This window comes from Hippopotamus amphibius, chromosome 17, assembly GCF_030028045.1.
Source record: "Hippopotamus amphibius kiboko isolate mHipAmp2 chromosome 17, mHipAmp2.hap2, whole genome shotgun sequence".
NCBI lineage: Eukaryota > Metazoa > Chordata > Mammalia > Artiodactyla > Hippopotamidae > Hippopotamus > Hippopotamus amphibius.
The window spans coordinates 43175827-43200809 of record NC_080202.1 but is presented as its reverse complement, the minus strand read 5'-3'; the positions used below and the strand labels follow the sequence as shown (position 1 = coordinate 43200809).

The window sequence follows — 24983 nt, the reverse complement described above, 5'->3', positions numbered from 1 at the left end:
ATCTGGTGCTGGAACCAGCACCTCGGGATGCGATGGAGACTGAGCTACAACTGCCTCTGGAGGCTGAGCTTGGGGCTGCCGCGTGGTTGGAGAAGGTTCAGCCTCCATACTGGATTCAGGTGTTAACGTAATTTCCAGGTCCAAAGGTTGAACTGTGACCTCAGTCAAGGTTGGATGTGGAAGCTGAACCTGCTCTGGACTTGCAATTGTCACTTCGGGATATGCTGCTGGAACTGCACTCTGCTGCAGGACTGTGGAACGTTCAGCCTCTGTGGTAGGCTGGACTCGCAATGGTTCCACCTCTGTAGGGGGCTCTGATGCCTGAGCCTGAAGCTCCTGTTGTGTGGCAGAAGGTACCACCTCCTTAGGGGGCTCAGGAGATATATCTGAGCCCCCCTGGGGAACCGGAGACTCAGCAGGGGCCTCCTGCTGCACTGCGGGATGTTCCACCTCTTCAGTGGGCTCTACACTTAAGACAACTGCCAGATCCAAGGGTTTAACTGTGATATTAGGCAGCACTGGATGTTGAGCTTCACCTGGACTTAGAGGTGAGCCTGTCACTTCATTAGGTAGTGAAGGTGGAGCTGCAACATCTGTAGAGGCCTCTGGAGGTTGAGTTGGGGGCTCCTGCTGGACTGGAGAAGGTTCAACATTTTCAGAGGCGGTTGGATGCGGATCTGAAACCTCTTCCTGCACTGACAAAGGTTTCACCTGCTCAGGGGACACTGTGAACTGGGCTGAGGCTTCTTGTTGGGATGGAGAACTTTCAACCTCATTAGTGAATGCTGGAGTTATGGCAAGTGCAAGATCCACAGGTTTAACAGTGACAGTGGGCCGCTGCAGAAGCTGAGCTTCATCCTGACCTAGAGGAGAAACTGTTGTTACGTGATGCTCTGGAGAGAGAACTACCATCTCATTAGAGAGCTCTGGAGTCTGAGCTGGGGTCTCCTCTTGTGCTGAAAGTTTATTAGGTGTAACAGCATCTATAGATTGGGCTGGCAAAGGTTCAACCTCCTCAGGTGGCTGTGGAGGCAGCGTGGGGGCCTCGTGCTGGGCTGTAGACAATTCTGCACTAATAAGGGGCACTGAGGGCTGAGCTGAAGGCTTGTGCTGAGTTGGAGAAGGTCCCACCTCTGGAGTGGGTCCTGCTGTTATGCTAAGCTCCAAATCTGCAGGTTTGATGGTGATAGTGGATATGTTTGAATGCTGAGCCTGATGGTGACTTGGAGGTGAAACGGTCATTTCATAAGGCTCTGGAGACTGAGCTGGCTGTACCTGTTGAGTTGGAGAAGGTTCCACCTCCCCTGCAGAAGGCTCTGGAGGCTGAGCTGGTTGCTCCTGCAGCATTGCAAAAGGTTCTGTCTCTGCTGGAAACGGAGCTGAGGCTTCCTCCTGAGTTGGAGAAGTTTCAGCTTCTCCAACAGACTCTGCAGGCTGAGCTGGGGTCTCATGCTGGGTTGGAAAGGGTTCAGCTTCCTCACTAAGCTCAGAAGGCTGCGTTGGTTGCCCCTGTTCACTTGGAGAAGGCTCAGCTTCTGCAAGAGGCTCTAGAGGCTGACCTGGGCTCTCCTGCTGGGTTGCAGAAGATTCTGTCTCCTCAGGATGCTCAGGAGGTGAAGTCAGGGACTCCTGCTGAGCTGTAGGAAACTCAGCTTCCGTAGTGGGCTCTGGAGTGATGGTCAGTTCCAAATCCAGAGGTTTAAGTGTGACACTGGGAACGTTTGAATGCGCGTGATGCTGAATGCCAGCTAGGGATGCTGCCTCATCACTCACTGGACTTTCAAGTACATACTCGGTGGGGTATCCTAGAGCTTGAGTCGGGGCCTCTTGATGGAGTAGGGAAGGTTCAAACGCCTGAGGGAGCTCTAGAGGCTGAGACGGAGGCTCCTGCTGGAGTGGAGGTGATTCTACCTCTTCAGTGGGCTCTGCAGTTTCATCCTGGACCTCTGCCTGGGGTGAAAAAGATTCAACCTCCTCGGGGGTCTCTGGATGACGAAGTTGGGCCTCTTGCTGGGATGCAGAAATTTCAGCCTCCTTAGGGGGCTCCAGGGGTTGCTCTGAGTTCCCCAGAAAATCTGTAGGCAGGCTCTCCTCAGGATAAATGGTATCCATACCGGAAGCTACATAATCACCCTGCAACTGTTGTTCTAGACCCTGAGTTTCATTTTCTAACTGGCCTGTACTTCCAACAACAATTTTAGCAAGCTGTCGATGGTGAATGAAATCCTTCTTCAGGTTTGGGGCTGAATCAATGAACTTCGTTGGTTTTGAGCTCTTACTACCTAGAGGAGGAACAAGTATTTCAAATAACTGGTGACCTTCAGCCTGATCTGGACCTATGGTTTTAGTCTTACTTTTGCGTCGAAAAGGCAGAACCAAGGCCTGATTCTGTTCCCAGTCCAGCACTGGAGCCGCTGCTGGGAGCTTTTGCTGCTGGGTTAGCTTGTCATTCAGATCCTGATGTGGAACAGCAAACTGATCTGGCCCTGCGAGCAGCTCTGCAGCTGAATCCGGGTTTGGGTGTGGAACCAAAGTCTCAGTCAACTCGTGATGAGGCAGCGCCAGCATCTGGTCTGGAGAGGAGGACAAGTCATTAAAGCCCCTGGACTCTGCCGGGGGTGTAATCGCATAGGGTGATTCAGGAGGGGGGTCTGAGGAGCGTGGAGACCAAGGTTCAGTCAGCCCCGGGGGGTCGGAGGTCCACTGGACAGGGTCCAGGGCCCACTCCAGAGGCTGAGCTGCCTGGGCCAGAAGCCACAATGGTTGCCACATGAAGACAAGCCATGGGAACCAGAGGCACATTGGGGACATGCTATGCGGAGGCTCCCAGGCACAGCGACCCAGGCCAGTGGGGCACGGGCGCTGCACTCTGAGCAGAAGCCAAAGCATTATGAGAGTTCCGAGACACACAGGCGCCCCTCCCCTGCCTCACGACCCACCCTTTATTTATGACACCCTTAGTTCCACCACCTTCCTTAGGTTCCAGCGGAGATCCAATCTGAGCAACCAGAGGAAGCCTTTTTCCCAGAGTCACCAGGGTGCAAACCATCCTTCCTCTAGCAAAGGCAACAATTGCCTCCTGCTGGGGCCTCTCCCCAGTCCCCCCTGACCAGCCCTGCACCATGAGGCAGGATTTGGGCAGCCCAGGGGTGGGGGGAGGGGTTGGGAATGATGTGGAGCTTCTCAAGGAAGCCACAGGGCCTGGCATGCTGGGAAATTCAAAAGTGCTAGTCCAGTTCTGGCAATTTGAACGCTTCCTCCTCAAAGCTCCAGCCTGAAAGACATTCTTCCTCCCCTTGGCCACACCACTGACAAGAAGAGTAGCTGACCTGCAAAGTGAGCACCAGTTAGGGTGGCGGGAGGGCAACATACCTTACAGTTAGTGACTCTAAAATGTTGCCATTTCCTTGAAACTCTCAGTATCTACGTCGGATTATTAATTCACCACTCTATTGTTATCAGTTACCCCTGAATCAGTGATGACTCCAGAATTTCTGTAGCAGGGTTTGGAGCAAGTGAACAATTCATCCTGGGAAAGATAGTTGAAAACCAAGTGAAGGGCCCTTTGCATTAGCATGGACTCCCCCCATCCCACCTTGTCTCAACACAGCCATTAGTCGAGAAAACCTGGCAGTGTCACTTTTCAGAGGTCTGCGCTGTGTGCACACATGGAGACGACACTGAGGATGTTAAAGTTAGCATGTTAAAAAATTTCGAGAAAATTCCTAGCACCCAGTTGATTTTCTTCCATCCTTTTAAGAATCTATTTAATTTTAGTCCTTTTTAACTGTCTGTCACAACCTCTAACATCTACACTCCAAGACACAAAGAGCTTCATCTTATTCCCAGTGTCTAGCACATGATGGTTTTTAAGTGGAATTGATTCCAACATGGGCCTCATGTAAGAACGGGTCTGTTGTTTTTGAATGTGAGTTAGGGATTGTTTTTTTTTTTAATTTGCTTATTTGGCTCCGCTGGGTCTTTGTTTTGGCACACAGGATCTTCGTTGCCACGTGTGGGATCTTTAGTTGTGGTGTTGCAGAAAAAACTGATCCCACGAGAAACCAAGCACAACACGCGGAGAGTTGGAGAACTCAGGTTTATTGAGCCCGCGGACCCAGAAGAGCGAACGCTCCAAAATTCTGGGGCCCCGTTTCAGGGGAGTCTTCTCCTTATATAGGTTAAAACATACAGCTATAATTGGTACAAACCGATTGGCTACAAATTACTATAGGTCAGGGGCAGTTACAGAGCGCGGGAGTTGCCATGGGTTACACACATAGCAGGGGGTCCTAACAGGAACTTGTAGGAGCAGGACATTCCATTCCTATCAGGACTAAGGTCACAATTTGCATTGTCACATTGGTTGCAGGTTGACGTTAATGGTCACTTAACAAGTCTATGTGCAAAGGGTCTCAAACAAAGGCTTGGGGTGGGTGCCTGAGAGCGAGACAGTCTTCCTTTCTCTGATCACACTTAGTAATTCACTTTACTGTTTCACTGAAAGGGGCCAGCAGGCCTTTGCAAGATAGAGGAGAGGAAGCAACTACAAGTATGGGAGTTTCAGTTTCCTCATCAGTGGCATGTGAGCTCTCCGTTGTGGCATGTAGGTGGGATCTAGTTCCCTGACCAGGGATCGAACCTGGGCTCCCTGTGTTGGGAGCACAGAGTCTTAGCCACTGGATCACCTGGGAAGTCCCCGAATTAGGGATTCTTACCTGGGGATGTGCTCCAGCAAAGAGAGAGTAAGGAAAGCAAGAAGAGAAGAGAGCCAGGAAATAGTCCAGCCCAGGAAGCAGGGAGGGGAAGTTCCAGGATAGCAGCTGTGTATCCAGCACTCACTGGAGGACAGAGCCTGGAAGAGAGGGCGCTGCAGGAGGTGGGCACCTACTGCTAAGCCAGAGCCTGGAGGAGAACAGAGGAGGTGAGAATGGCCGACAGAACAGGGAGAGCCCGAGAGGAAATTAAACCCCTGGGGTCACAGGAGGGGAAGCGAATGTAATGAGTACATGATTAAGCTCTACGGTGAATAATATTTACAGTCACAATTCTGTAAACAGTATTTTTTTTTGGCCATGCTGCGCAGCTGGCAGGATCTTTGTTCCCTTACCAGGGATTGAACCGGGGCTTGGCAGTGAAAGCGCTAAGTCCTAACCACTGGACCACCAGGGAATTCCGTGTAAACGCTATGAATTATCTGGAAACAGCGACATAACTAAACCTCAAGAATGGACTGGGGGTAGCGGTGTAAGAGAACTAACTCCTCACTGATGTTACTAGGAATTCAATAGCCAGGGTCTAAAATGGATAAATCAAGAACTAGATGTGCAAAGAGATGTGGAGAAAAGCACCAGAAGATTCAGCTACAACCTGCTCCGTAGAAGTAACCAGGCCCAGTGAGCTGGCTCAGGAACGTGGGCAAGGAAGTGGCCTGGGGCAGGGAACTGCTGTGGGTCATTGTGTTTCATCACCATTTCATTTCACTTGGTACCATCTGAACTGTAAACTATGCATATGATACAATTTTATTGTTGTTTTTTAGTTCAGTATTTTGTGATTTTTTTCCCAATAAGAGGTATAATTGACAAATAATTTAAAAATTTAAATCCATTTTTGTCGGGAGCCGTCTGGACAAGCCAATGCTGTGACAAGGTCACCAGGCTCCAAGGAGGACTGCAAAGTGAGAACTCCTTGGAAGGGCATTTCGTGGCAGGAGGATCTCAAGGCGACCTCTCCCCAAGGACAGGCCCCAGACCATCTCCACCCATTTTACATTCTGCTCTTTGTTTCTTTGTAACACTATGCTTACCACCCACTTCCCCTCCCTGTTTCTCTGTCCCAAGGAAAGAACCAGGGTTTGACACATTCTTTCTCTGTGTCTGCCCCACCAAGTCCCCTCCCACCACTCCCTGGTGGAAAAGGGAGGCACCTCAGGCTACTAAATGCTGGAGAAAAGGGTGGGGTGGCTCTTTTTGCAATGCTTATGATTGCAGCAGGCATAAGTATAGACATAGACATCAGGCCTAGGTATGGGTGCTAAGGGCTATAGTTTGCTTACATATAAGATTAAGAAGCTATTTACATATGCTTACCTCAGAGTCACAAGGTTTGCAAGCCAAACCTGAGGAAAGAAAGAAACTGGTAGATGCTGAGGGAAGATATGCTTTGCCACAAAAGATTTTTTCTGAGATATGTTTACTGTATAAACACACAAAGCTCTGACAATAAAGAGAGATCCTGCATCGCTGACACAGGCCTCCCCGTCTCCTCCTTGGGCCCACGCCACTCATCCCTTGGGTACTCCTGGACCCGCTGGAGCTGGACTTCAGCAGGTGGTGCCCGAACAGGGACCCAAAGGGTAAGTATTCTCTTGCAATTGTTGGGGTGGCTAGGACTCCACCTGGGTGCTGCAGACCCCCCTGCAGAGATACGCAGGGTAAGTGAAGGGTGGATAGTTTAAAGTATCAGAACTTGAGACGTTAAAAAGGACCCTATAAGGGAAACATATAAGGCATAATGGGAAAATCAGAATCTAAAGAGAGACAGCTCTTTGTAGATATTATGAAACATATGTTATCAAAAAGAGGAGTTAACGTCTCCAAATCTACTCTTTTAACCTTCTTTTCTTTCGTACAAGAGCAATGCCTCTGGTTTCCGGAAGAGGGCACTGCTAATTCAGAAACCTGGGCTAAGGTGGGAGAGCAACTGACAACTTATTATAAGTTTCATGGGCCGGAAAAGATCCCTGCTGAAACTTTTTCTTTATGGGGATTGATAAGAGACTCTTTCGATCCCATCCCAGAGGGGGAAGGTGCCCATCAGGCAGGGGCCTTCTCAGGGCGGGAAGGTACCCACCAGTTAGAGGCCTTCCCAGAGGGCGGAGGCCCTGTGACAAACTCTGGTGTGAATGTGTGTGTGAGGGAGCGCCCTGCTTCGTCCTCGTTCCAGGGCGATTGTGTGGCTCCACGGCCTTCGTGGCTACGGAGTCCGAGTGGGCCCTAACCTGCGGTTCCGTGGTGACCTCATATGGCTCAGGGTGGTATCTGTCTCTGGGGGACCAGTCCCTCTCTACGAGTCAGGTTCAAGTGGGACTCTATAGCACCCGCCAAAGCTAAGAGGCACCTAAGCTCCCCACGGGGACACGGCCAGGTGGGCACCTGAGTGGCCTTCTCTTCGGAGGGGACACCCACCCTTGTTTGTCTTTGCGTCACCGACACGGGGGGGAATTGGTTACTGATTTGATTTAGCAATTGTGCAAGTCCAAACGGCCCTTTTGCCCTAGGGACCTCCACCAAAGTTTTCTTAAAATTTTAAGGCTCACTCTCCCCTTCCGTCAGCTGACTCTTTGAGCCGACTGATTGAGAAATTAGGTTTTCCCCAAAAGACTTGCCCCTTTTGCCAGACAGATCTGCACCTCTCTCTCTAGGTCCCCTGGGCCGGTCCGTGTGGAGCGGTACACTCTGACATGTTCTTGTATACTTTTGGATTCTCATTATGAGGCCGCCTTCCTCTGTCAGCTTTCCTTCATAATCCCCTGATTCTCCAAGGATTTCAGGCTCTTCCCTTAGGCGAGGAGTACGCATACTGCTCCTCCGCCTGCTCGGTGCCCTCGAGAGGGTCTGTCACCCCAGACCCCCCTGGAGCCCCGCCTGAAGTTATTCCTCTGCGAACCCCATTACAAGGGATCGCCTCCTTGCAGCTCCGTCTCCCTGAGACATTTAATGATTAGGGCCATCTTCAGGGAGGCACGTAAATCGTGCTGTCTGGGAATACTGGGCTTTCTAGGCGTGGTGACATCAGCACTACTTAGGTTGTAAGGCCCTAAGACAAGGCCCTTTACGTGTGCACCCCTCTCCTTCCTGGTCAAAGAAAGAAATTACCCTTGTCAACAAAGGGGAGACAAAGTCATCTTAGGAGGAACTTGCTTGTACCTTTGAGAGGTGAATGAATGTCTTATCTGGTCATCTAAAGAATACTTCTCTCTGCTATCCTTTTAAATGCAAATTAAAAAATTAAAATTAAAATAATTTAAAACGACTTGTCAAAGATAAATAGAAATGCTAAGTGTCTTTTCTGCAAATAGTAAAAGGGTTTAGCCATCTAGATAGGTGACCTCGATTTGTTCCATCTGCTAGAAGCCAATTTAAATCCAACCCTTTGTGACTGATGGCGTTCGTGTTGTACCTGACTCAGTACTGAAATTTTAGAATGAGAATTATGAGGCCTCTGTGTTTGTGTGTGTGTTCGTGTGTATCTATGTGTTTGTTGTAGGTGTATGGTATTGCCAAAAGAATTCATAAAAGAGCTCTAAATTGGCTTTAAGAAAAATTAAGTGCTTATGAATACTCAGAAATAGAAAATAGTCTGGCCAGAATGAATTTCAGGTTCATGACACCTGGAAATTTCAGTACTAAACTGATATATGATATTAAAGATGGCTTAAGCTAATTGGTTTGATTACTATAGACATGTTTTAGAGTCATCAACATTAAGCATAATTTTTATATAAATTTTAATTGTGCCTAGTTGTAATATAGGCTAAATAAGGTCTTGTGCCTGTTACAAATTTGTCAGTGTGGAAAGTAGCCTGATGGAAAGAAACTTCTAAGGAAAGAAAATGTAAATGAGATAAGAGCTTTTAGATAAACTCTGTCAAGAAGAGTCATGCTTTAGGAATATCTACCTAAAATAGTCTCTCCAGATCCTGGTAACTTGAAATTCTGGAGTTGCCCTAAATTGAGTGATGAAAGCTTATTGACCAGCTGGATCATTCCCAAATAAAATAAGATACTGAAACATATATTACTGAACATCGGCTTCCTTTTACAGAGAGACAAAAAGATATTTAGGACTATTGATAAGTATGCCTGGTGCCACGTTCTGTAAAGAAAGCCAATGTGTTTAGAAAATATCACTGGTATTTCTATTCACCAATGTACAGAATGCTGTCACAAGGGACAGTTCATGGTGGCTTAAGGAAAGCAGGATGTGTGTTTTCAGTAAAGAAAGCCTGAGGAATGGAATTACCTTTTATTAAGGGAAAAGAAAGTAGGTCTGACTTACAGGTGACTGAATGGGAAATAAAGTAATGATACGGAAAGTGATAAGAAGGTTTGTGGAAAGTGGACCCTGAGAAAAGAGTTTTGTGCATGATCAGGATTGACTAAGTTTAGATAAATTTAGTTGAGTAAATTAATTTGGAAAGTAAGCTGGTGCAAAACTTGAATTTGGTTTTTCTCTCTGTTAAGAGGACAAGTTTTCTTAAAATGTTGAACTGCCCTTTGATAAAAGATTTTATGTTTCCTTACCTTTTAAGTAATCTGTTCTTGCTACTTTGGCTAAGTGACTGACTATTGTTTCACAGTTACCTGTGAGCCTATCCGATAGAGTGTTCTAAACCTTTTTTTTCCGGTATTTTGGACAAAACTTCCTAAAACAAATTCTGATGAAATCCTTTTGACCCCTAGCTAACTTTGGGATGCTTCAAAGGGCCCCTGAAACATCCCAAAGAGAGATATAAACTAGGTTCATTTGGTACATTAAGTTACATAGGAAGTATTGTCAAATGAATAAATGTTAGATTTTAGTGCATGGTAACTGTTATTAATATAGATATTCTGGAAAGTATATGGAGTTCCTAAAATTCTGATATGTCCCGGTAAAATGTTATCAGTCATAATTCTAGTTATTTTCTTAAAATGTTGTATGACACAACAATAACCAAATTGATTGCCCTTGCAATCAGATTTTAAACACGCCTTCTTAAGCCTTATGTCTTAAGACGCTTCTGGTTTTATTCTGATGCCTTTGCAAAATGCTTCCTCTTCAAGAAGATTTATAAAAAGGACTTTTGGATAAATACAAGTTTCTGACTTTCAGACCATAATGCTGAATGGGGTTTTAAAAAAAAAAAATTGAAGAATCCTAATGAGAAACGTGATGGCTTCATAAGCTGTTAACAAAAGGATGTTACATAGGACTGAGTAAACTGGTGAATATGGTTATAAATTTTATGGTTTCTATCTAAAAATTACTGGTTGAAATCTGTTTTCCAGGTATAAGGAAAACCTTCCCTTCAAACTAATGATTTACAATAATTTGATAGTTTGTACATTTGTAAGCAGGATTGAAACATTTATCTTTTCTCTCTCTGTTCCCTCCAGACATTGAAAACTCTTAGGTTCCCAGCAGCTTTATCAGATAAATTAGAAAGGCTACCTCACTAACAGGTATAGAAAACTCAAGGTATTTTGGGAACCTTGAAAAGGGAGGAATTTACCTACATTTGTTAGGCAAAAATCTGTGATAAGCCCAAGCCCCTGGCACGGCTTTCTTAGCCCTGAAAGGTCTTTTAAAAGTCCAGCCTGAGGCTCCTTATAAAAGTTTCAACAAAGCCAAAAGCCTATATGATCAATTATAGTTCCATAAATTAAATGATGAGGCCAAGTTTCTTTTGAAACCAGACTTATTTTGCAAACAAATTAGCCTTAATCTGGTTATATCAGGTAAAAATGAGGGTAATTTTAGAGAGAAGAAGATTATGTTTCAATAAATATTAAATGCCAGTTTTGCTGATGGAGGTCTGTATTTACTAAGATTCACTCCCTGGAAAGTTCCTTGCTGTTGCGCTATAGTAATGTAAAATCCAAGAAAGCTTTTAAAAGGACACTCTTAAGTTTGTTTCTGAAGCTTATCTCAGTAATCTATCTTTGGGTGATTATGGATACTAAAAGGACATAATTTAAAGGACTAGCTGCAGCTTAGACGGAAGGACACTTATCTAAGGAGAAACTGCACTCACACTAGGACGAGAAGAAGCCGACATCAGAAGTAGACAGCTAGCCCAAGATGCTGGACCTGACTTGTATGAACATTTATAATATTTTCTTGACTTCTTGGACCTTTCAAATGTTTTTCTATCGTGGGCACAATCCTATGCTAATTTTGAAAATCAACCCAGTTGTTGGGTTTGCGGCCAATTACCTATGACTAGTACTTTTGTGTTGCAAGGCTCTAATTGGATGCCCCTTAGGAAGTTTGCTCTAAAAAAAGAAAAAAGAGAGAGAGAAAGAAAAAATTATAGTCCTGTTCGGGGATCCCCTCGCCTGGCCAATTAGTAATACCTGTTCAGATTTCTGCGATTTTCACCCACTGTGAAGCCTTGACCTCTTCAAAACTGGTTTGGCGTGGGAAACTCGTGGCTTAAGTATTTACTTGTAACGCTATTGACGCTACTAGCTATATTATTTGTATTTTGCCTGCTTTTCAAGATTATTGCTTCTCGTATTACCAAATGTGTGACTGACTGCCAACAAAAATGATGATGACTAGGCTACCTGAAGCAGTTGATCAAATATATAGTTCTGTATGTGATCAATGATTGTAATAGTGTACCTCTGGATATGGGAAGATGCAATAAGAGGGAATTTTTCCTGGACCATAACAGATTAGGAATACAGGCAGTCCAGAGAGCTTTGACTTTTGTTACAAAGACCTAGCCCAGTACTGGCACATTGAGTGGCCTATTGGCGAGATCTTCATCAGACCTAGGAATGAGCCTTCCTAGCACCGTGGGACAAAATGGTCATGAAATGCCTCCCAAAGCGTGGTCAAATTGATGACCATGAGGGGCCCCTGTCAACTACAAATTGGAACTTGCCATCTGCCTGTACAAGGACTAAATCACTTTGTGCGGCTGCAGCTACTGACCTTCCACATCCCCTGAAGGGAATTCAGGGTGGAGACCACAAATGAGGCACTCTGTGCTCTGGAGGATGGGTGGAACAGGTCTTGAGATAGTTAGATGTTTTCAGGAGCTGATGTTATGAGCCCAACCCTTGCCTCTCCCCAGATCTAGAAAAGCACTAAATCCCTACTTGCTGACATCGGGTTGGGCAAAAGATGGGTCCTGGGGCTCCAAACCCCAGTTTCCATGCTTAGCAGAATTATTTGACTTATCTCACTCTCAACAAGTACATACAGCTGAACATGTTAATCAATTATCAAGAAATGTACCTCTTGCCTTAGCTACTCAAGAAATTATTGATAGAAAGTTAGAGGCAAAAGTTGCTGCGCTAGAAGAAGCTGTTCTGCATCTAGGTACTGAACTACAGCCTTAAAAGTTAGATTGGCTTTGAGGTGTCATATCGAATATAGATGGATCTGTGTGACTCCCTTAAAAGCTAATGAATCGTCTTATTCTTGGGACTGCATTCAAAATCATATTCTAGGCATTTGGAATCAATCTGATATTAGTCTAGATTTGACCAGGCTTCATCAAGAAATCCAAGATATAGGTAAGGCCCACTTAGATTATTCAACTGCAGAAGCTGCTAAGTCAGTTTTTGATAGTTTATCCGATTTTGTGTCTCATAAGGGATTCCTCTCCACAATTCTAGGCATAACAGTTGCAATTGTTGTAGTTGCCCTAATCTTGATTAACTCCACAAGGTTTTGTATGGGTGTTAAGGGCAATAGTGTGCTTAGATAAAAGATTAAGAAGTTATTTACATATGTTTACCTTAGAGTCACAAGGTTTGCCAGCCAAAACTGACAAAGGAAAGAAACTGGTAGATGCTGAGGGAAGATATGCTCTGCCACAAAAGATTTTTTCTGAGCTATGTTTACTATATAAACACACAAAGCTCTGACAATAAAGAGAGATCCTGCATAGCTGACACAGGCCTCCCCATCTCCTCCTTGCGCCCAGGCAACTCATCCCTTGGGTACTCCTGGACCTGCCGGAGCTGGACTTCAGCACATTTTTAAAAAGAGAGTGGGAAGGGGACTTCCCTGGCAGTCCAGGGGTTAGGACTGTACACTTCCACTGCAGGGGGCAAGGGCTTGATCCCTGATTCGGGATCTAAGATCCTATATGCCGCATGGTATAGCCAAAAAGAAAAGAGAGGGAGGGAGGAAGAGAGAGAGAGAGGAGAACCAGCTTCCTACTACAGAACCCAGGAGAACACTAGCTATTCCCATGTCGAGAGAGACGGTTGCATTAATACTAGCTTCACGATTTCAATCAAATGCCAAATAAGGATTTATCTGGAGTCCAAACAAGAAAATATTTCACTCCTGTGCTCAGAAGAGCAGTGAAAGGCAGGGACCTGACTGGATTGGAAAGGCGAGAGTTAGCCAGAACTATAATAGTAATAGCTGGCCATCTTCCAGTACCTACTACAGACCAGAAACTGTCCTAACGATATCATCTTATATAATCTGATGTTTTCCCCAATTTACAGATGAGGAACTGAGGCTGAGTGAGTCTGGGGAACTTCCCTGAAGTCAAACACTCTGGAGCCCTCTGCCTGAGGCCAAGAGGCCTCAGGATGTTGTGACTTCTCTTTTCTGAACATCAATAAAATTCAATTTAGAAGTTTCTATCTTCAACGCTGTCTTAAGGGACCAATGAAAAATAATGACACTGTGGCAGCTGTCCTCACTCCACACTTGCTGGGTTGTCCTGGACCCTGCACTGTTTTAGGGAAAGCCCAGCGAAGAGGATGGGATTCAGATCTAAGCATTCCTGGCTCCAAAGCTCACTTGCTCTGCCACTGAACTACGCTTCCTCTCCAACTGGAATGAGAAAGAGCTGGGTGAGAATCCTGCTTCTGCTGTTTATTAGTTGTGTGGCCTTGGGCCCCCAAGTCACTTAACCTCGCTTAAGCCTGTTTTCTTGTTTGTACAGCTGTTAGGGAACCCACTGACCGACACTGCCCACTGTGGCCAGGCCTGATAGTAACCATGTGCATGAGTTCTCTTAGGACAGGAGGTGCTGGTAAGGAACATGGAACTAACAAGCTACCACCACTGGGAAGAATTCGGGAAAGGTCAAAAGGAGAGAGGAGTTTCCAGTCCACGTGTCCTACCAACCTCCCAGAATCCTTCTCGCTGGAATCCATCTTGGCTGAGCGATGCGTGCGCCACCAGGAAGGACCCTGAGTCAGAATGATTGGCCAGAGACAACCTGGAAACCAATCCCATTATCATAAAACCCAAGACTGCGAGCCACGTGGCAGCGCAGTCCTCCTGGGTTCCCTTCCCCTGCTGCTCTCTGCCCGGGCGCCCCTTCCCAGTAAAGTCTCTTGCTTTGTCAGCAGGTGTGTCTCCTCGGACAATTCATTTCCGAGTGTTAGACAAGAGCCCGCTCTTGGACCCTGGAAGGGGCCTCCTTCCTCCAACACTATGGGGCTAGCAAGGGCACCTATCTTCCAGGTGCTTAGGAAGGGCAGATCACAGTTCCAACCTGGCATACAGTAGGAGCTTCTATTTTCCACAAATGTCAAACCCTTACCCCTCGTCTCCTAGGCTGGGATAGAGATTCTCACATGTTATTATCTTCAGACCCTTCTGTGGCGAGGACAGGGGACAGGAGGGATGATAGGACCCCATCCTACGGGGACTCTTTAGGGTCGATGCGGGGTTCTGTATGTTGGACCTGTCCAGGGAATTCGGATGCCTGCAGTTCTTCTAGCTGGCTTCAAATAACTCTGGGTAGTTGTTAGATCCAGTGCTAGAAATGTAAGCTTTTCAGACCAGTAGGATGTGAATGGCCTTTACAAATGTTTTGAGCCTTCCCTGCCCTGGCCTCCAACTGTGTCTGTGTATCCTCCCTTTCTCTCTAGCCTAATCTATCTTTATCTTCCCTTTCTTCCTAATACCCTCCCCTGACTCTTCCCTTTTCTTGCTTCCTGGCTTCCTCCCCACCTCTTGGTGCACCCTCCCCTGAGCTCAGTCTGCATTCCTAGCTGCCAGCCATTTCTCTGCCAGTCCTTGCCCTTTCCTCTACTTGACAGGAAGGCTCAGATCAAAAATCACCTCCTCCAGGATGCCTGTCAAGCTCTCTTGTCTATTTCTTTTGTCTAGCACTTTGCAGGTGCCTTTCTTATTGTTCAAATTATGTAGTCGTGTGAGATGCTTTTCCTGGCTGGAGTCTACCTGGTAGACTCATGGTCCATGTGTAAAATCTTTTGAGGAAATGCGCACTCTCCTTCACTCTCCAACCCTCCCATCCCCCCACCTCCCGCCAGGATCCAAGGCTTTATTCAGCTTCGCAAAGGGTTGTAGAGCAAGATGAAGAGAGGAAGACAATCTCACAGACTTTGCACAGAGGCTGAGAAGCCTGGGATGTAAGAGAAGACCAGGAGATGGGGGCACTCCTGAAAAGTCAGCCAATAGACTATTCTGAGGTTGGCGGGGTGGGGGGGGCGGGGTGGATGGTTCCTACAGCTTTTGCAGACAGCAGCCCTGCAAAAATTCATTGGAAATGAAACTGCTAGGTGGTGTTTTGGGGGGTCCTGAAGAACTCCTGTTCTTTATGTCTCAGCACAGAAAGAATTCAGTGAGAGGCAAAGTGATAGATAAGAAGTGCTTGATTAGAATAGGACGCTTGTGAGGCTTACAAACGGGTGGGTAAGAGGGTGCCGTGCCCTGAGAACTTAGTGGGCTACATTTTTATAATCAAAGAAAAAGTAGGGAGGGGGAAAAGACCACCTTCTTCCTCATTCTTGAGTAGAGGTCACGCTTCCATCATTAGTTCCTCTTCTATGTCAGGTGGAGTTTTCTTGTCCCTACGTGGTAAAGCCTGCACTGTCATGGCACTATGGAAAAATTATTTCAGGTCTCAGTACAATGAAGGTATTTCACTATGAAAAGTCATCTTTCCATAAAGTATTGTTCTTATGTGTGCAGAGAGCATGTCCTAGCAGTTATTAGCTTACTGAGCTCACTGGGCACAGTGTGGGTCTCATTCCACCACTGTTTTATTGTTTGGGGGCATGCCATGCTTCTGTGGCATGGTGTTGTTGCTAAGCAAGCCTGCTCGGTTTTGTGGTTAAGCAAACCTGCTTTCTTGGGTAATTGTTAAACTTACAGGGGTCTCCCATACTTGTTTTTCTGCTTCTAATCCCTTAGTGGGATTAACTGTTTAATCAGCTACTTTGTCCCTTCACCCTGTCCCTATCAGAATAACTGAGGGATGTTACAAGCTCCATTAGCAGGGAGGGTGTGTTTCTGCCAAGCGGGTGAGGCTCTTGCTGTACCAATTATGAGCAGAAACACTGTCCTTTTGCCAAGATAACTGGATTTCCCTAGTAGATCTCTTACTTTCCACTTTGTTTAAATTAAGTTTAACACTGAGAACACTTTGCCTCTATGTCCTTAGTTCTAAATCTTCCTGCTCAACCATGAACCCTAGTGAAAGCATTCAGCAGTCAGACTCATCCAGCATAAAGCTGAGGATGGGGTGGTTCTTGTGGGGCCCTATTGAGGCAGGTCAATAACAAACACAGGAAAGGACAAGGCAAACATAGGAAAATGAAGCCCCAGGGAATAAATAACTTATGGCCTCTTTCACAAGATCCCGCCATGGGCAGCGCAAACATCTGGGTCAAAGAGATAAGGAAAAACTAAGGTATGCACTCTGGCTTCTGTACATTGCTTCTGCATAGATAAACATAGCTACAGGCTCCCAAAAGTGCGGGAACTGGTCTATAAAAGGAGAAGCTTTCCTTTGGTTTTGGGCTCAGTCTTTGGATGTGAATCCACTGGGCATGTACTGGTACAATAAACATTGCGTCCTGCATTATAAGCCTCGATGTCCTGCCTACCTCTACCGGTTCCTCCAACACTATACCAAAGTCACAAGACAAAATGCCGGAGTTATCTTGACCCCCCCCCATAGCAATATGTGATTCACGACTTGGGCTAGCCAATAACCCAACCCCATATTAGAGAAGGTCTTCACCACGTAGGACCCTAGCCTGTCACCTAATGACACCTTTTGCCTTATGGTGCACTGACCAATTGATTAATGCCCTTTTCTTCGCAGGCATGTTCCTTGTCTTGGGCTTATAAAAGTTGGCTGTGAGACCATCAGAAGCGTGGCTCTCCCTGGTCTGCCAGGAAGTCGTCCCGCCGTCTTTACAGCGCCCCTCACTAAACCCTGCTCTCTGTTCTCGATAAACGCACTCTCTTGTGAAATGCTTCATGTCTGAAAATTCTTTTCCCAACCCCTGATGGGACCACAACAGTTCTCCCTCCTGGAGAATTACAGAAGGGGCAGACCACAACGCCAACAGCCACTTCTATAAGTGGGAAGAGTCATTGGTGTTACCTGGGTTCGCCTCTTCTTTGGTGTGGAGCCAAAAGACAGCTATTACCAAGGTTGCTCCAGAATCATACATCTGCCCCTCCCTCAAATGGAAACAAATTGCTCTTATCTAAGTTTCAGGAGGAAGCTGTAAAGAGAAAAACAAGAACTGATTAGAACCACCTAGGTTCAAGAAGATTTGACTTCCAATAGACCTTGAGCCTCATTATATGCTCTTTGTAATGAATTATCATGCTAAATGACACACCCACCAGCGCCAGGACAGCTGACAATTGCCACAACAACTGGATAACCCCATATAAGGAATGAAAACGAGTATTGCATCAGTTCTGGGTCCAAACCACACCCCTGTTCTTGGATAACTCATGAATATTCCTCCCTCTCTTTCCAATTCACGCCCTTTTACCTTGAGCCTCTTATATATATGGTGTCTCCACCTGAATTGGGTTGAGAATTTGATTTGAGAACTACCTTCCACTTCTGCATTTAGAAACCTTCCTGGTGGAGACCAGGGGTCTCCGGTGGCTAGGACCCCAGAGCAGGTCCAGTCGACCAATTCAGTAACGCAACCAAGTCAAAGACCAAATGCAAGGATTTATTACTTGCAGCAACTACAGAGAACACTGAGGATCTTTCCCAAAACGGCATCTCCCCAAACAGCAACGTTGGGGCAGTTTTCAACTAAGGGTACATGCATATTTCGTGAAGGGGTTTGGGTGGTGTATGCCCCTTCATGAAGGGGCTTCAGCAGAGGGGAACCCAACATAGAATAGGGGCAGAGGTTGACAGAGTCCAGGCTTTAGTTGACGGAAGTCACGAGGGTCAGAAAAGGTCAACATCATCATTCCTTAATTTTCCACCAGTCTGCGGTCTGAGCATGTAGTTACAGCCCTCCGCCTGGGTGGGGGCCCTTAGCTCCTGTAGTACAACTCAAAGACATGTATCAGAGTATTATCTCTCTCCCTTAAGGAGGAACCAGGACTCCTGTTTTTATTGCCCAATTATTGTTTCTTGATTGCTTTTCCTGCATTCCTTTGTTGCTTTAAGGTCACTAATTACTGAGACTTGTTCAAGGGCAAGTATTGTGGCCAGGCTTAGATCAGAAAATGGCTTCTGTATGTCAGAAAACTAGATAGGGTTCTCTTCCTCCTGGGACCCCTTCCCACCCCCCACCCCTCCAATCTGCTTACACTGGGACTTCAACCTTCCAGAGACAGGACGGACACCTTCCCTGGAGAGGCAGACGGAGCACACAACCCCAGCAGAGATCAGTGGAGCTTTTTCCCAAGAATGGGCCTGCCCTCCCCCAAGCCCTGTAAGCCACCCCAAGGTCTCCTGGACCAGCATGTAGGGGTACCTCTCCGCCCCTGGCCCATGCTCAGACCCTAGGCTGTGGATCAAAGCCTGCATGTGTTAAATGTCTGAAGTATGGCAGGACACCCCTGCTACTTTTGACCTTTTGCTCTGATTCCATTTGAAAGAGAAATAGCACTTCTACGGTGGAAAGCAAACTACAAGCCGCTATGAGAATAACTGTTTGAGTATATGCTGCCCCGGAATGATGGCGCATTACAGGAGAATGCCCAGGGGACCTCAAGGCACTCCCTTGGCATAAGCTGTGCGCAAAACATGTACGTTTTTCCTCAGAGCCACCAGGAAGGGAAGAATAGTGTATATTGTTTCCTGCCACACACTGCACTACCAGGGAAGTCCCTTAGCAATTTTTATTATATGGTTTGTGCTTTTCTGTGTCTTATCTAAGAAACCTGTGTCTGAGACCCATTGTCTAATCTAGAATCACAAAGATTTTCTCCTGTTTTCTTCCAGAAGTTGTATAGTTACATTTAGGCCTATGATTCATTTGGAGTTAATTTTCATATGTGGTGTGTGGGAAGGGTCAAATTTCATTTTTTTACATTTTAAAAATCTATTTTTGTAGGGCCCTATTGTGACAATTTATTACACAACCGACAGCACCTTAAATTGTGCCATCCCCCCTGCAATATGGCAAGCTAATAGAAACTTCCCGTTATGGCAAGACTAGTTGAGGGGATTGCATGAGATTAGTATAGGGAAAGGGCCCTGCATTTAGCAGTCTGTTCCAATCATCTTTGTCAGGTCAGCTGACAAGTGACTGTCGTCACCACACTGTCAAATCTGTTGGTCACTGCTCTAGCCTCATCTTCCTCAGCCTCCCACAGCACCTGCCACAATCTTGATCCCTCTCTTGTCAGCTCGATGCCTTCCTCTCTGGGTATTCAAAAGTATTTCCCTATATAGCTACACTACTGTTAATACACAGTACTGAAGAAATTAAATTCCTACACAATAATATTACCTCATAAAGAGTTGCTATGCAGATTTCCCCAATTGTCTCTATTATATAATATTTATTTTAACAGCTCTTTGAGGTGTAATTGACATACAGTAATCTGTGTTCACACACACACACATACACACATACCATGAAGGCATCACCAAAGTCAAAATGTTCATCACCTCAAAATATCAAAATATCGATGTACCATAGACAAGCCAGCATGTGAATGTACTCTGTACTCTTTGGACACTGTAGATTCCTTTAGTTTTCTAAAGTCATGGAACTTGTATTGTTAAAACCGACGAAGCGATGAAAAGAATTTACAAAAATAAGCCATCAGTCTGGACCTGTGTAGGTGAATGAAGGAGAAGCACTTAAAAGTCAGGAAAAAAAGTATACTTCACATTGAGGATTAGCAACCACTGCTGGTTGCTAATGAGGGGAAGAAGGAGGCCGCCACAGATTGGCATCTGCGGGAACTGTTTACCTGAGCTCCAGACACGCCCTCAGCACCTTCATTAACCTGAAGTGAACGGTGTGACATCGGATTTCTGAACCACAAGAGAGCTGTCAACTACAATTGGCACTCGCCATTGGCATTTCCCATCTATCGCTACAAAGATTCAATCATGTGCTGCTGCAGCTTCTGACTGCCAACAGCTCCCTGAAAGGTGTTCAGAGTGGAGAGCTGAAATGAGGCCCTCTGTGCTCTGTGAAAACTGCCAGGACCCCTCTTTAGATAGTTAGATATTTTCAGGAGCCAACTTTACAGGCCCAATTCTTGTATCTCCTCATATCTAGAAAAACACTAAAATCCTTCATGGTGACGACTGCTCCTTGTGACTAGCTGTAACCGGCACGAGACTAGCAGTGACTTCTGTAAACACTATGTGCTTGATTGCATGTTTTTCTTTCACCAAAACCACATATATACTGAGCTTCCCCCCTACCTCACTGGAACAGTTTCTCAGAGCCATCTGGGATGCTGTCTCCAAGCTCTTCTTTTGCAACCCAGTCCTCATTTTGCCCCAAATAAAATTAAACTCGAAACTCTCACATTGTGCATTTTTTTTAAGTCAACACAGGTAAGAGAGTCTTTTCCAAAGCCAGGTGGAGAGGAGGCTCTTTACCTTGAATCTCTAAAATCCTCTTCAGGCCATTGAACATACCCACTATGATTTGCTTGTGTCACAGAGAAATCACAGAATTTTTCAGCTGAAGGGGTCTAAAACCCACATTTCTTATTGAAGACTAGTCAGGAAAGAAAGTACTGCATATAGAATCAGGCTACAGTAATGTATTTTCTTTATACTTTTCACACTACAGCTGAACACAAACAACTTTTTCCATACCTCAAAAGTTCTTATTGGCCACAGATAATTCACTTCAGAGGTACATGCTTTTTGAAAAATAATGTTCTGGGAGACTGGGGAGAGCCCTGTGGTGGGTGTTGACAAATTCTTTCTGCTTCATCATTTAAAAGAAGTGAATAATGGTTGAGGAAGCACCCACACCTCTTGCTCCCTGAAGAATTCTGTGCTAAACTTAGTTCTTTGCAGCTCTGTGTTGCATACACTTGAAGCAGTGTGGAACTCTGCACTTGACCAGGAAATCAGTGTAAATTCAAACATGGCATTTCACGGACCATTCGCATATTGAAGCAGCAGCACTGGGATTCCATGACAATGCTAATTTGAGTGTTTTCACTTGGTGCCTTCGATTGCCCGCGCCAAAGATCAGTACTATGGAAAGCAGAGCATTTGAGGTACATGAGTTAGAAAAGTCTCTTGTCCTCTTTGTATCTTAGTTTCCTCATTTGAAAAACAAAAAATGGATCTCAAGACATACTTTCCAGAATTCATACTGGGCTTACACCCAGCTAACCAATAACTGTATGATGTTTTCACATATAATTTTTTTTACATGTATTCATCTTCTATTTCACTTACAACTTATGTAAAAACTGCATTCCATGCCAGGCCTGAAACTTTCCAAAGCTCAGGTCTGTGAGTAAATTGCAACCTAGATTTCTAGAAAAAAAAAAAAAAAAAGACACAAGCAAAAGAAGACAAATATATGTTCTTTCAGAACATTTATCCTTTGGCAATCATTCTAATTTATATATGATGAAACATAACAGCACTACTCCTTCCATATACTTAAAGAAATCTCGCTGTGGAAGATATCATGATTTATACTTTCATGACTATATATGTCATACATTAGAGAGAAAATAGTAAGTGCTCAATAAATACTTGTGTGACGTCATCTTTATTTCTCTAGAAAAGCAGCACTATTGACGTCTTGGGCTGGATAATTCTTTGTTGTGGGGGGCTCTCCTGTACACTGTTGGATGTTTCGCAGCATCTCTGGCCTCTGTCCACTAGGTGGCAGCAGCATATAGAGGCCTGACTGGCAAAACCACCTCCAGACATTGCCGAATGTCACCTGCATGCAAAATCACCCTGCTTGAGAACCACTGCTCTGTAACGATTCACTCTGATCTGTGTAATACTTCTCACACTAATCTTTGCTAGGGACAAAAAGGATTTGCTACATAATTTTAGTAGTAATTGTAATCGTATTTCAAAATGAGTAACTAATTTTATAAAAACTTGTATAAAAATTCCAAGTATAATGAAGTTACATTTGTTACTTACATAAACTGCAAAAAAGGTAGCGGTTCAAATGTACGTCTTTCAATAGACTGTATTTTATTGCAGGATAAATCTCTAGGAAAAGGAAAAGGAATATATTGCCTCAAGTAGCTACTAGGTATCTAATTAGTAGCAATCACTAGTAGAGGTTAGAATGATAATAATAAATAAGTAGCTCTGGTCTAAACTCCAAATCTTGAGGAATGTTATTTGAACCTTCCAGAGCCCCTAACTCTGCCTTCACCTCTCTTAAGAGTCTCACCCTCATGACCTTCATAAATTAAATATACAAGTTTAGGTCTAGATAGACTTTGGAGGTAATCTTTCCTGAGAGCAGAAGAATTGATTAGATTCCACCTTTTGTGGTCTCATCATAGACTAGGTTATGAACTCAAAGCTTTTATCTCCAAGTGTCATTGTAATTTCTAATATTAAAAGGAATATGCTTATATTTACATGCTTCCCATTTAATTCTGCTTTTCCTAGGCCAATTCAATACCAGAAGAAAGAAAAGATATCTTTCCATACAACCTGAAAGGAAGTTACTCCTCTCATTAATATGCAATTTTAATTAATTCAATATTATACCTTCTATCACATTGACTTTTATTTGAAAATATTCACTCTTTTTTTTTTTTTTTTTTTTAGGCGCACAGGCTTAGTTGCTCCATGGCATATGGAATCTTCCCAGGGCAGGGCTCGAACCCGTGTCCCCTGCATTGGCAGGCAGATTCTTTACCACTGCGCCACCTAGGAAGTCCGAAAATATTCACTCTTGACTATAGCTATCTTATTGCCACTGATTCCAGCTTAGTCTCTCATTTCACCTGGATGGGTAGAACTGTCTTCTGACTGCTGTTTCCACCTCCACTCTCTCCCTTTCTAAGCCACCCTCCACGCAATCTACCAATTAACTCTCCAAAGGTGGTTCCAAACACCAGCATCACTTGTGAACTTACCGAGGACACAAATACTCAGCCCTACTCTGGACCGACTGAATCAGTAACTATGGGGGTTGAGCTTATGGTTTTTTTTTTTTTTTTTGGCACACGGGCTTAGTTGCTCCGTGGCATGTGGGACTTTCCTGGAGCTGGGATCAAACCCATGACCTCTGCATTGGCAGGCGGATTCTTAACCACTGCGCCACCTAGGAAGCCCGGAGCTTATGTTTTAACAAGTCTTCCAAGTGACTGTTTCAGAGCACTGCTGTGGTAACATGGTGGCTTGGCATCTTAGCCTCGGCTTGGCCTCCAAAGGCCTAGATAATCTGCCTCTAATCTCCTACTCTCCCTGCTTGTACTCTACAGGTTCTCAAAGTATTTTTTCCTGTGTTTTGCCTTTCTCCCACGTTGCTTTTGCAAGCGTAATCTTCCCAAGATGTCTGTCTGATGATACCCAATGGCCCTTCAAGGTCTTGTTTAAACACCACTGCTCTAGTAACATCTTCCCTGATCCAACTTGAAGTCTTTTTCTTCCCCTCTTCTGTGCTCCAACACCAACCTACAGCTCTCATTGCCCATATCCATTTCCTTTTTTAAATATAGCTATTTTTGCATCCCATTTATCCCACTTCTTCTGTGCATAAACTCCTTAAAGGATGGACTAGATCACGCACATTGTCTATCATGGTTAAAGCCAACGCTTGGACATAAAGCAAACTCAAATATTTATAAAATCCACAAATATCTGAGGAGGGAACAGAAGGAGGAAAATGACTGTTCTAAAAGAAACAGTTTTATTACTTCATGGTTCCCTCTTCTGTGTCTCTACAGCACTATGTCATTATGGTTTGAGCTTATATGTTTATTTTCCCTGTGGGATCGTGAGTTGCTAAAAGGAATCCTGTCTTACCCATCTTTGTGTTCACAACACTAGGCATAGTGCTTATTAGCATATTCTTTTTAAGCTTTTTTATTGATTGACTATTTTTTTAAAGAATGAGAATACCTATGCTAACATGAAATAATTAGCTTATAAAGTATTTCATAGTAGAAGTAATGACAGGCCTAATCCACTGGCTTCAGTAGTTGCAGCATGCAGGCTCAGTAGTTATGGTGCATGCGACCTAGACTCCATGCACCACAATTACTGAGCCCATGTGCCGCAACTAACGAAGCCCGCGCACCTAGAGCAAGTGCTCTGCAACAAGAGAAGCCACCTCAATGAGAAGCCTGCACACTGAAATGAAAAGCCCCTGCTTGCCACAGCTAGAGAAAGCCCGCGAGTAGCAATGAAGACCCAATGTAGCCAATAAATAAATAAATAAATAAATAAGTAATCTAAACAAAAGTGGTTGCCCCTTAAGGCTTTGAAAGTTTGATAATTAAAATAACTATTTTTAGTGGCATGTCAGGCTCCTTATACTCACTTCCCTAAGCCTTTTATATTTGCAAGAAGAATCTGATTGCTAAACAGAATCATTACTTGGCTTAATAAGGATTAATGACATACACAGCTTTGGATGCCATGAACAAAGGACAAAAATTGAGCTTTTGGAGCAAAGAACACAGTATCTACTTACCCCTAAATAAACAGAAATACTATGCAAGCATTTCCTCTTTGATAAAGGAGCTGGAGATGGAATTCCTTGGCAGCCCAGTGGACTCCGAGGGCCTGGGTTCAATCCATGGTCGGGAAACTAAGATCCTGCAAGCAGGGCGGTGCAGCCCAAAGAACAAAACAAAACAAACAAGCGAACAAACAAAAAAACAGAAAAAAATAGAGGCTGGAGAGATATTTGTGAGGTGCATTTCTGATATACTTATTTAGTGTAAACATTTCTAAATATACCAGTTAATCATCATCTTACATATTTTTAATATTGATATAATGATTCTGCACTGCAATCCTTAATAACAGTCTGTTTTTTTGGTAACTTAATGTGTTCTGGACA

The 24983-nt window shown here is 44.7% G+C and overlaps 1 protein-coding gene across 1 annotated transcript; it reads right to left on the bottom strand.

The window, feature by feature from the left end:
* Window positions 1–1512: 1512 nt before the first annotated feature.
* LOC130839745 (leucine-rich repeat-containing protein 37B-like) lies at window positions 1513–24983 on the bottom strand (the record flags this gene model as incomplete). Its single annotated transcript, XM_057714122.1, has 5 exons — window positions 24612–24983; window positions 22094–22165; window positions 19639–19780; window positions 17117–17240; window positions 1513–2573 (listed from the first exon to the last, which is right to left on the bottom strand). Coding segments are annotated over exons 4-5 (1131 nt in total), but the record flags the coding sequence as incomplete, so codon positions are not given.